The 12,783-nt window shown below is 47.3% G+C and overlaps 1 protein-coding gene across 2 annotated transcripts; it reads right to left on the reverse strand.

Moving 5' to 3' along the window:
• Positions 1–330: 330 nt before the first annotated feature.
• Positions 331–11,556, reverse strand: LOC113583550 (uncharacterized protein C1orf232). Of its 2 annotated transcripts, none has more exons than XM_035526414.2 (6): positions 10,872–11,556; positions 8,491–8,665; positions 6,437–6,661; positions 4,756–4,833; positions 4,173–4,276; positions 331–1,814 (listed from the first exon to the last, which is right to left on the reverse strand). In XM_035526414.2, the coding sequence occupies exons 3-6, from the start codon at positions 6,542–6,544 to the stop codon at positions 1,580–1,582; spliced, it is 525 nt and encodes a 174-aa protein (XP_035382307.1). In that variant the 5' UTR covers positions 6,545–6,661; positions 8,491–8,665; positions 10,872–11,556; the 3' UTR covers positions 331–1,579. The 2 variants fall into 2 exon arrangements, with proteins under 2 accessions (XP_035382307.1, XP_026875730.2); XM_027019929.3 differs by having other exon boundaries at positions 6,964–8,665.
• Positions 11,557–12,783: the final 1,227 nt, after the last annotated feature.

The raw sequence follows: 12,783 nt of genomic DNA on the forward strand, positions 1-12,783 counted from the left end.
GTGTAGTAGACAGCCCCATGGACCCGTGTGCTGGGTTATTCCTTTGCACCTGAAAATAAATATGCAAATCACCACAAGAGGGCACTCAAGGTCCCATAGATATAAAGAGTAAAAGACTTGAAAGGCAAAGGAGTCCCTCCCTCTTAGTTATGCCACTTGTTATCATGCCAGTACTTAATTCAGGCTTTACAGATGCAGGAACCATGTTGTTTCAATTGCAGTTAGAAACTTTGTTTCTTCTTTTATTGCCTTTGTCCAAATCTGTCCAAATTTTTTAAATGCAATAATGTTGGGAGTCACTCCAATTTTGTCTATGCAAAAAAGCACTTTATCAAATGTCCATTTGTTTCCCATAGCATTTTATTTTGTCACAAAATAAAAGAACAAATCAGAACAACCCATTCAACATCGCTTTCAATACAGAGAAAGTAAAATTACGGAGATAGTAGTGAAACTACACAGACCAGACACCACCGTTTACAACGTTCACCAGACTTCCCCACAAGTGCTTGGAGGTCTCTCACACTAACAATTAAACTGAAGAGAGCTGGAACAGGTTTGCTTGCTTGTTTGTTTGTTTTGTTCTGAATGATTGGTTGTTAGTTAGGTACTTGTTGCATAGGTTTGCTGTTTTGTTGATCAGTCTGAACTTAAAGTAAGATTCAAAAAGCAAAAGATGATGAAGAAGCCAGAGTGGAAGCAGGATAATCCATGTTAGCTACTGGGAAACTTCAAATCACACTGCACGATCGAGTCAGCGCACAGGCGCCTGTCTGTGCGTGCTCTGTTATCAATGCACACTCTCTTATCGGTTCTGTCATTGTTATGTTAAATATAAGTTACTGCATTTTGTTATTAAGAAAATCTTTGTTCTAGTTAACACTGGAAAATCACCTCTGTGGTTTAGCACAAAATTCTGTTTCTTTTGTGTGACTTTAATCTGCTTCATTCACTTAAAAAAAAAACCAGTCTAATACTTACATCTCCACATCTTCATGTCAGTGTCAATGTAGACATCATGCAGGGCCAACCATGTAAAACTGCTGGTAGACTGGTGTAGTATTTATTAACCCCACTACATCCAGGAGAATCAATATTTGTGTGATGTTTTTACCGTGACTTATTTAAACTATCCCCTCAAGACTAAACCATACCCTGGTTATTAGGTATCTTTATTTTGGTGCGTCTCTAATTTGAATGCAGCCTGCACTGCATAACTCTCTAAAGAGCTGATGTGTAGCAGCACTATGAATAAAGCAGGAAGCCAGAGAAGAGATTACACAGTAAATCTGGGGGGCAGCTGTACTCACGCCTCTCCCATGAAGAAAACGTCCAATCCAGGTCCACTAAACCCACGGTATCTCTTTGGTTGATATCATTACATTAATCTGAGCCCGGACTCACCTGTGGAGTCTGAGGCTGCCTTGAAATGAGGCCAGTCGCGAGCATGTCTGCTCCTGAGTGGTAGGTGAAGGATTATGGTTTACACCGTGGTTTAATTTGACCTGGTTTGGTGAGTTTGCTCTGACATTTTCCATCCATCACGTCACCCCCGCCCCCCCAGTGCCAGCGTTGTGGGCTAGGTGGTCTTAGTTATGCTTTTTAGCTCGGCCAGTTTGTTGGTCACAAAGTCCCATTTAAAGGAGGATGGGTCTTCATTAGCCCCTCCCTCAGAGACGTAACCTTGTCCACTCTGCTCAGCCTCCCCTGCCACACCTGACTCCGCCCCTGTAGCTTGTTGCCACTTGGTGGTGAAGGAATCCCAGAATCCCGAGTTCTTGTTGTCCTCTTCCTGGGGCCTGACTGCCAGTGGGCTGCAGAAAGACAATAAAATCAGTTAATCTATTGTATAAGATAATCTATTGTAATACAGATAATTTAACAATGTAACTCTACTAGAGGATGTTCTATATATATATATATATATATATATATATATATATATATATATATATATATATATATATATATATATATATATTACTGAAGTGCTGTGTGAGGTGTGCAGTGCTGCATGTGAAGAGTACTGCGCGTGAGGAGTGTTGCGCATGAGGAGTGCTGCGCGTGTGGAGTGCTGCGCGTGTGGAGTGCTGCGCGTGTGGAGTGCTGTGTGAGGTGAGGAGTGCTGCGCGTGTGGAGTGCTGCGCGTGAGGAGTGCTGCGCATGTGGAGTGCTGCACGTGTGGAGTGCTGTGTGAGGTGTGGAGTGCTGCATGTGAAGAGTACTGCGCGTGAGGAGTGTTGCGCGTGAGGAGTGCTGCGCGTGTGGAGTGCTGCGCGTGAGGAGTGTTGCGCGTGAGGAGTGCTGCGCGTGTGGAGTGCTGCGCGTGTGGAGTGCTGCGCGTGTGGAGTGCTGTGTGAGGTGTGGAGTGCTGTGTGAGGTGTGGAGTGCTGCGCGTGTGGAGTGCTGCGCGTGTGGAGTGCTGTGTGAGGTGAGGAGTGCTGCGCGTGTGGAGTGCTGCACGTGAGGAGTGCTGCGCGTGTGGAGTGCTGCACGTGAGGAGTGCTGTGTGAGGTGAGGAGTGCTGCGCGTGTGGAGTGCTGCGCGTGAGGAGTGCTGCGCGTGTGGAGTGCTGTGTGAGGTGAGGAGTGCTGCGTGTGTGGAGTGCCGCGTGTGTGGAGTGCCGGGCGTGTGGAGTGCTGTGTGAGGTGTGGAGTGCTGCATGTGAAGAGTACTGCGCGTGAGGAGTGTTGCGCGTGAGGAGTGCTGCACGTGTGGAGTGCTGCGCGTGTGGAGTGCTGTGTGAGGTGTGGAGTGCTGCATGTGAAGAGTACTGCGCGTGAGGAGTGTTGCGCGTGAGGAGTGCTGCGCGTGTGGAGTGCTGCGCGTGTGGAGTGCTGTGCGTGTGGAGTGCTGTGTGAGGTGTGGAGTGCTGCGCGTGTGGAGTGCTGTGTGAGGTGAGGAGTGCTGCGCGTGTGGAGTGCTGCACGTGAGGAGTGCTGCACGTGTGGAGTGCTGCGCGTGTGGAGTGCTGTGTGAGGTGAGGAGTGCTGCGCGTGTGGAGTGCTGCGCGTGAGGAGTGCTGCGCGTGTGGAGTGCTGCGCGTGTGGAGTGCTGTGTGAGGTGAGGAGTGCTGCGCGTGTGGAGTGCTGCGCGCGAGGAGTGCTGCGTGTGTGGAGTGCCGCGTGTGTGGAGTGCTGTGCGTGTGGAGTGCTGTGTGAGGTGTGGAGTGCTGCGCGTGTGGAGTGCTCTGTGAGGTGAGGAGTGCTGCGCGTGTGGAGTGCTGCACGTGAGGAGTGCTGCACGTGTGGAGTGCTGCGCGTGTGGAGTGCTGTGTGAGGTGAGGAGTGCTGCGCGTGTGGAGTGCTGCGCGTGTGGAGTGCTGTGTGAGGTGTGGAGTGCTGCATGTGAAGAGTACTGCGCGTGAGGAGTGTTGCGCGTGAGGAGTGCTGCGCGTGTGGAGTGCTGCGCGTGTGGAGTGCTGTGCGTGTGGAGTGCTGTGTGAGGTGTGGAGTGCTGCGCGTGTGGAGTGCTGTGTGAGGTGAGGAGTGCTGCGCGTGTGGAGTGCTGCACGTGAGGAGTGCTGCACGTGTGGAGTGCTGCGCGTGTGGAGTGCTGTGTGAGGTGAGGAGTGCTGCGCGTGTGGAGTGCTGCGCGTGAGGAGTGCTGCGCGTGTGGAGTGCTGCGCGTGTGGAGTGCTGTGTGAGGTGAGGAGTGCTGCGCGTGTGGAGTGCTGCGCGCGAGGAGTGCTGCGTGTGTGGAGTGCCGCGTGTGTGGAGTGCTGTGCGTGTGGAGTGCTGTGTGAGGTGTGGAGTGCTGCGCGTGTGGAGTGCTCTGTGAGGTGAGGAGTGCTGCGCGTGTGGAGTGCTGCACGTGAGGAGTGCTGCACGTGTGGAGTGCTGCGCGTGTGGAGTGCTGTGTGAGGTGAGGAGTGCTGCGCGTGTGGAGTGCTGCGCGTGAGGAGTGCTGCGCGTGTGGAGTGCTGCGCGTGTGGAGTGCTGTGTGAGGTGAGGAGTGCTGCGCGTGTGGAGTGCTGCGCGCGAGGAGTGCTGCGTGTGTGGAGTGCTGTGCGTGTGGAGTGCTGTGTGAGGTGTGGAGTGCTGCATGTGAAGAGTACTGCGCGTGAGGAGTGTTGCGCGTGAGGAGTGTTGCGCGTGAGGAGTGCTGCGCGTGTGGAGTGCTGCGCGTGTGGAGTGCTGCGCATGTGGAGTGCTGCGTGAGGTGTCACTCACTGGTCTGCCGCTGGCTGCCGCTGGTTCTGCACTGACTGCTGCTCCTCTTCTTTATTAAAGAGAGCCGACACACTTTTCCAGCCCATGGCCCCAGCTCCTTGCACCTGAGAAACAAGAGTTATAACTATTCTTCACTCACACTCTCTCTCTCTCTCTCTCTCTCTCTCTCACTATCTCACTCTCTCACTCTCCCTCTCCCTCTCCCTCTCCCTCTCCCTCTCCCTCTCCCTCTCAGACTAACGAGATGCTACACCTATTGTGTCCAGTTGAGGCATCTGTAGCTTCATATACAGCCAACATTAGAAACCAATTTACAAATGAAGGTTTCTGTTTAGTAGTTTTGTTTGATGTGAGATGACCTCATTCATTGTTTCATTCATTCACTCATTCATTTATTAAATGAAATATTTACGTATCCAGGTACGTTAACTCGACTTTATCAAGACATTTATCAAGCTTGAGGTTTATGTCATTTTGCAGTATTCATTCATGCTGATAATATTCTCCCACACACACTGTACACGGGTCACGTTATATAGCACTTTAACGGCAGGTCGGTGATGATAGCTATGTCCACTCTTACCTTCTTAGCCAACTGAGACACGGTGGTAGGTGTCTCATCCTCCTGGACTGGTGCCTTTTCCTGTGGTACCTCAGTCACCTGCCCCAACACGAACCAACAGAGACCCGGTCAAGCCAGAGCAGTCACAGTCAGTACCTGTCACATTGAGTTCACTGGCCAATTATGAAGGCTGTGGTGGAATTTGGTGTGTTAGAAGGGTTTATTGCGCAGGTAGTCCCATAGGGGGCACTGCAGTATCTGTCTCCGTTCCCGCTAATGGAGTTTTAACTCCGTTCTAACGCACCTGTTCTAGCATTTCATTAATAATGGCAATAATTTCCTAAAGGCAGTGATTATCTGGATTTGTATGTAGTGGACTATTATTGCAACTATAAATATGCAATACTATGCCACAATGCAAATACTAAAGCATAGTACAACAATTCTATAAACGCTAACATTATAGACACCTGAAATCAGGTTTGCCAGACTGGCCTTGTGCTCTGAAACACAGCTGAAGTGTGCACTAAAGAGTGCACTAAATGTGTGCACTGCATCCCTGTGAAGAACCTATGTAAGGCAGTGGCTCCTTCCTAGCCAAAGCGCAGACGTTCATGAGCGAGTCACTGTGTCCCACAGTCTAGATGCATGTGAGCTGTGAGATATTATTCAGCACATTTCATGTTAAACTCTGTTGACTGTTTGAGCTTTTACATAGATTTGAATGTGAAACTAGGAATCTGCTGAAACTGCTGCCTCTAAAAACCCAATTTAACTACAAAAACTTAATAATTAATTAAATTAAATTAATGAAAATTAAATTAAATTAATGGAAAGTAATAATTGCACACGTAATCTGCATGTCTGCATTATCTACGTGGGTTTAATGGTGTGGAGTACTAATGCCTTGTTATTTGTAGTCCTCTGCCTCTTTCCAGGCTGAGGTTCTAGAGCAGAGGAAGTGGCAAGCATGAAGCCATGTGGCGCCAGTCTGCGTGCTGTCAGAACACAGGATGCGGTGTTCGTTTCATCGGCCACTAAATCACTGGAACACCTTCTAAACCCATGTGCTCAGTTCAGGCTTTAGTTATCACAGGCCTCAGAGAGCTAGGCCACGCCTCTTGGCTACATCACACCTGCAGCGTTATGGCCGGCCGTCACGCCTGACCTCCCTCAACTCATTGTGTTTCTTCTTCCAAACTGCCATAGGTGTGCACTTTAAAGGTGATCCTGACATTTGATTTACACGGCGTTTTAAGACACAAAAATAATGCTGGTGTCTAAACGAAGTTATTGAAGCAGATCATTGTGATGTGAGGGATTAGAAGCTTTCCCTGCGAGAAGAATGAAAATGTGTACCGGGCCTTTAACATGGACCCTCATGTAAATGTGTACCAGGCCTTTAAAGTGGACCCTCATGTAAATGTGTACCAAGCCTTTAAAATGGATCCTCATGTAAATGCATACTGTGCCTTTAAAGTGGACCCTCATGTAAATTTGTATCGTGCATTTAAAGTGGACCCCCATGTAAATGTGTACTGTGCCTTTAAATTGGACTCCACATGTAAATGTGTACCGTGCCTTTAAAGTGGACCCTCATGTAAATGTGTACCATGCCTATAAGTGGACCCTCATGTAATTGTGTACCATGCCTTTAAAATGGACCCTCATGTATATGTGTGCCATGCCTGTAGAAGCTTACCACTTCTTCAGGAATTTCCTGTTCCTGCGGGTTTGCGGGATTGTCAGAGCCGTCGGGGTTGAAGGTATTCATGACCTTGCTCTTGTACACATTCCACAATGGATTCATGATCGCGTTCTCCGAATGCCGAAGCAGTGCAAAGTGAGTCCCTCAAAGTCCTGTCAAGCCACTATCGGAGTCCCTTTCTCTTGGGTCTGGAGTTCCTCAGCAGCGATGGTGCTCCATCTGCAAAATGCATCGAAACACCACAAGTGACAGATGTTTCCGGCGTGACAATGTAAAAAGATACCAGCAAGCTTCAAAACGCAAGGCAAGGACCATTCATGGTCTCACAGTAGTCAGTGTTGTGTTTGTGCAGAATATGTCAGCTAGCTCGTGGAACTCCCACTGTGTGAGCAGGAGAAAGAGAAAAACTGCACTGACCACACACACACACACACACACACACACACACACACACACACACACACACCCTCTATCACGGTACAGGATGTTAGCATCAGTTACCTGGAACAGGTATGGCTTACCCCATGAATATTTAAGCGGGTTCTTTTGAGAGAGGAGCCCTTATTGTTGGTTCGACGGAGAAGAGTGGATCCTGCAACTCGACCTTTGGCTCCATGCATGTCTCTAAGATCACTCCACGATGGCAAGCTTGGCAGTGAAGACTCGCACCTGACCTTTCATGTCAAGCTGTCTACGTCATTGTCAGGAATCTTTGCAGTGATCCACAGTTTAGATTAGGCTATATCTAACAATAATAATAGCCAGGCATATATGCTTTGCAACATGCAAGACAGGATTCTACACATAATTCCATATAATAAAAAAACACAGACCTTAGTACATTGGTCTGAGCTATAAATCCTAAGGTAATTAATGAATGTTTTAGGAGCACGTACGTTTGGAGGCAGATAGGCTAAAAGAAGCCGATTCCAAACAATAACACATCAGCCACTGAGGAACTCTTTGACAATTCATTTCTTCATAGATGCTATAAGTTGTCTGTCCAAACTGCACCCAATTAGAAGCAACATTTGTGAGGAAATCTCCCAATACACTGGTTTCCTGTGGTTTGTTTCTGAGCCACCTGATCAGGAACAGACATTGTCATCTAGAATAGACACTGTGATCTAGAATAGACACTGTACTGAATATGGAAACGAGCATCTAAAAAATGCAGGGTCCTTAAGGCCTGTGCAGCTGTAAATGACTCAGGATCGCCTAGTAACTGTACTCAGAGGCATGCACCCCTGAGTGCTCCCTGTTTATTTACATTTACAATATTTGGCTCTTATCCAGATCGAATTACAAAAGTGCTTTGTCATTTACTTATAGAATACATCCTAGCCGGTACAGTAGGTTAGAGCCCAAGATACCAATGAACTAGAATGCTGCTGAAATACAGGGATCAATGCTGATGACTAGAAGTGCAAAATACATAAGCTCTATCTCAGACAACAATAAGTGCAATAAAGTGCTAGAGTTTCAGTTAGTCAACACAGGAGCAGTCAACATCAGTGCAATAAACAATACCCTACAATAAGTACTAGAGTTTCAGTTGGTCAACATAGGAGCAGGGTCAATGGTCATTTAAACATTCTACAAATAGATGGATCTTCAGTCTACGTCTGAGGACTGCAAGGGACAGCAAGCGGAAGTTCGTTCCACCATCGAGGGGCCAGGACAGAGAATAGTCTCCATGTTTGTCTTTCATGAGACTTGAAGCATGGTATTTCAAACCAAGCCGTACTTGTGGTTTGAAGTACTCAAGGTACAGATTGGGCTTTGACCATTGACCTCATGTATGGTGGGGCTGGTCCATTTTTGGCTTTGTAGGCGAGCATCAAGGCTTTAAATCTGATGCCGGCAGTTATTGGAAGACAATGAAGGGACGCAGAAGTGGCTTGATGTGTGAACTGCAGAAGATTGAAAACCAGTCGTGCTACCGCATTCTGGACAATTTGTAGAGGTCTGATGGCTCTTAGAGGAAGACCAGCAAGTAGCAAGTTGCAGTAGTCTAGCTTTGAGATCACAAGAGACTGCACAATTACCTGGGCAGTTTCCTGCGAGAGAAAGGAAGCTCTTGAAGGAAACTGTGAGGTCATGGTAAGGGCTAGGAGATCCTGGGATGTAAAGAAGCTCGGTTTTAGTGGGGTTGAGTTGCAAGTGGTTGGCTCTCATCCATGACGCAGTGTCAGTCAAGAGAGCTGAGAGACATCTGGAGACCTGCGTGTTCGAGAATGGAAAGAAATAATTGGGTGTCATAAGCATAGCAGTGGTAGGAGAAGCCATAAGAAGATGATACATCACCAAGAGAATGAGTATACAAAGAGAAGAGAAGAGGCCCTAATACTGAGCACTGGGGGACACCAGTGGAGAGTCTACATGGATTGGATATGGATCTGCTCCATGTTACCTGATAGCAAACTTCTATTTCACCAAACTTCCATTTCATCAGCATTTTTAAAATGCTTATTTCTTTTCATTTTTTTTAATGATGAGGTATGAGAAAGACTTCTTTTGAACCCTCTGTTTACCATGCATTGCAGGCAGCAAGGTTTAGAGCGACTGCATGCACAGCCAGGTCTCCCTGTGAAGTGTTATGCTACCTGGTGTGCTCGTGGTGTGCTGTATTGCTGGTTCCTGAGTGTGCATGTGGTGTGCCACGCGGTGTGCTACACGGTTTGCTCGTAGTGTGTTGTGCAGTGTGCTGTGTTATGTGCTATTCAGTGTGCTCGTGGTGTGCTGTGTGGTGTGCCGTGCGGTGTGCTACGCGGTGTACTTGTGATGTGCTGTGTGGTGTGCTATAAGGCATGCTCATGGTGTGCCGTGACATATGCCGTGCTGTGTGCTATGTAGTGTGCTCGTGGTGGTGTGCCATGTGGTGTGCTATGTGGTGTGCTCGTGGTGGTGTGCCATGTGGTGTGCTATGTGGTGTGCTCGTGGCGTGCTGTGCAGTGTGCTATGTGGTGTGCCATGCAGTGTGCTATGCAGTGTGCTGTGCGGTATGCCATGTTGTGTGCTGTGTTGTGTGATATGCTATGTGGTGTGATATAAGGCATGCCCGTGACATATGCCGTGCGGTGTGCTATGTGGTGTGCTCGTGGTGGTGTGTCATGTGGTGTGCTACATGGTGTGCTCGTGGCATGCTGTGTGGTGTGCTCATGGCATGCGGTGTGTTGTGGCATGCTCGTGGCGTGCCGTGACATATGTCGTGTGGTGTGCCATGTGGTGTGCTACATGGTATGCTATGTGGTGTACTACATGGTGTGCTATGTGGTGTGCTCATGGCATGCTGTGTGGTGTGTCATGCGGTATGTCATGCGGTGTGCTGTGCGGTATGCCGTGTTGTGTGCTGTGTTGTGTGGTGTGCTGTGCGGTATGCTGTGCATGGTGCTACTCCACGTGCTCATGGTGCAGAGGGTCGGGTTTCACCCTGACTCCAACACCTGCTCCATTATTCACACAGCCCTGGCATGACATTTCAGCTCCAGTAACCTGAGCCCACTACTGATGTCCCCAACATCCACCAATCACGAACAGCAATCCTAAATGTTATATACTAGGAAAGGCCATTACTGAGAATATCAATCAGTGTTTCGGCTCCATTTCAATATTCGTCTACTTATAAACCAACCCATTTTAAATCATTGTGACGTGGTCCATAGCAAATCTGCAAGACCTTATTGCAGTAAAGATCTGATTTTTTTCTAACATTGTTTTCTGTGCTGTAATGAACAGGTGAGATGTCAGGATGCTTCAGGGTCAGATAGCATAACCACGTGTTCTCTGTGTGTGGACATCTGGGGAGGACATCACAACCAGAAACATGCGGCACGTCCAGGAGCTGAAGGAAAATCCTCTGTGTTAGTGTTGCCTGAGTCCAGTCTCAACTAAACCTGGTAACAAAGGGCTGAGTGGAACCTGGTGTATATGAGCAAGGAAATCACTAAACCCAGCTGGCCTCTAGCCTCTCAATGGCCAAAGCTGGGCCTTCCTGTTCTATCTGGTCATCATCTATTCTCTCCAGTAGATGGTGCTGTTAGGCACAGTTTACACACTTCAGGAGCATCTGAACAATACGTTCAGGGATATTAGATTAGAATGGAATTGCACAGACATGTTGCATGACTGTAAAAGTATGCATGTATGTATGTATGTATGTTTTGTATGAATATATATATAATGAATGTCTACACTGGTGTTCAAAACTACTGCAATGTGAAAGTCTGTGAACCTTTTACAATTCTCAGCATAAATTCGATCTGAACTGTGATCATAGCTTCATCTAACCCATAACACTAAGCAAAGAGAACCCAACTGCTGCTCCTTTGGAGTCTTTCCCCACTCCTTCCTTCTTTTCACCAGATGCAAGACTTCATTTAAACCTAAAAAGTTCTATTTTGGCTTCATTTGCCAACACAACACTCACCCAAAAGGCTTCTGGCTTATCCATGTGGTCTTCATCGAACTTCAGACGGGCAGCAGTGTCATTTCTGGAGATGGGTGGCTCTCTCCTGCCATGCACGCTGGTTCTCGTTCAGTGATGTCCTGACGGTGGACTCCTGAACATTGATGATACTCAACCCAAGAGAGGCCTGCAGGTCCTTAGATGGTCGCTGGGGTTATTTGTGACAACTGTAATATTACTCACCACACGCGTAGAGTGATTTTGGCTGGATGAGCACGCCTTGGGAGAGTAATACTTGAGCTAAATCTCCTCCATCTGTATATCATCTGCCTCACAGGATTAGTGGAAGCCAAACACTTTAGAAATGGTCCTGTAACCCTCTTCAGCCTGCTGAGCCTCGGTAACACTTTTTCGGAGATCTTTGGGAAGTTCTTTTATTGGAGGCATGGCACACATGCACTTCATGTGTGGTGAAGAGTAGACTTTGACTTTGAGAGTGAGGACCCACGTTTATGGTCTTCCTGCTTGAAAGAAACCCCGTCTTCACTTGTCCCCTTCAGATGAACTTGTATTCCTAGAGGTTGACATGTTGTAGAGATTTTTTAGGCATTTAGAGGTTGACGCTTTTTTTTTGCATAATTTAATTCTTTTTTTTTTTTTTTACTGCTGCTGCTGCTTTTTTCAACAACACTGAGGCTCTTACAGAGTGGAGTTGTTTACACCACCCAAACCCACCCCCATCCACAACCCCAACCCCAACCCCAAGCTCCACCCATCCAGGCCCTGGAACATAAACAAGTCCCAGCACATTTACATATCTTGGGTGCGCCAAATGTCCCACACACTGTCAATATTCTGGTGGACCTGGTTCTTTGTGTATGCACTCTGCCTTGTACAAGGAGGTCTTAAATTTTATAGTAAGTCAATCAGTTTTTCATTGTTAAATGGAATTTCAGACTGTTTATTATGATTAACGAATTCAAAAAAAGATTTTTGATATCATGCCTTGAGGTAGGATGTCGCCACTAGATGGCGAAAGAGATCCACCCAAGACTAGAGGCACACGGTCAGGCGTATGCACATGTGGAACAAAATGTACAAAATATGGCGTTTCTGGCTTTCCAGGGACTCAGTACCTTCCATGAGAATCAAGGAATGAGATGGTTGTTTTTCAGTGATTGCAGCACAGCAGATCCTCACACTGGATGAATACCGAACCCTACTGATCAACAGATAAGTCTTATTGCTTATTGCGTTCTAGCCGATGGTCAGAAATAATAACATCCAGCACTTTGTGGTTTTGCATCACAGCAACTTTAGTAAATGGGCAACATTTTCCATGCTCTCTGTAAGTGACCCCAGGGCAGTGGTGCTAGCTTTTATCAGCTGTTCCGCAGCAGGACAGTTGAACCTACAGTGCATCTACACGCACTGTTTAACGTGTAAACTGCAGGGGGACGTCTATGGAGAACGTGCTGGGTTACCTCTAGGTGGAAAATGCCATTTGTTATAAGCGTTTGCTCTGTCCAGGCTCAGTGAAAGAAATGATGCATTATGCTATAGTGAACTATGTGCTGAACCCTATGTTGCAAATGTCGGCCTATTTCTGTGAGAAAAGAACAAGAATTACTAATTCACTTTAACTGACTAACCTGTTATTTAGTATCTTGTTTGAATAGGCAGAGACCGACATCTTGTTACCTCATCCCTGTCCGTGACACTACTGTCTGGCTGCCTGCTATGAATGGGGCCCAGGTGTTTACAGGCTCTCTGATGGACAGGTGTATATATCTACCTAGGCTCTCTGATGGACAGGTGTGTATATATGTATACACATGCTGACAGCACAGGGTGTTCTTTCTCAAAATAGCCACCTGCCCGAACACTACAAACATCTATTCCAAACCCACCCAGCAAATACCACTGTTCACGC

This window comes from Electrophorus electricus, chromosome 1 (genome assembly GCF_041902795.1).
Source record: "Electrophorus electricus isolate QZ-2024a chromosome 1, ASM4190279v1, whole genome shotgun sequence".
NCBI lineage: Eukaryota > Metazoa > Chordata > Actinopteri > Gymnotiformes > Gymnotidae > Electrophorus > Electrophorus electricus.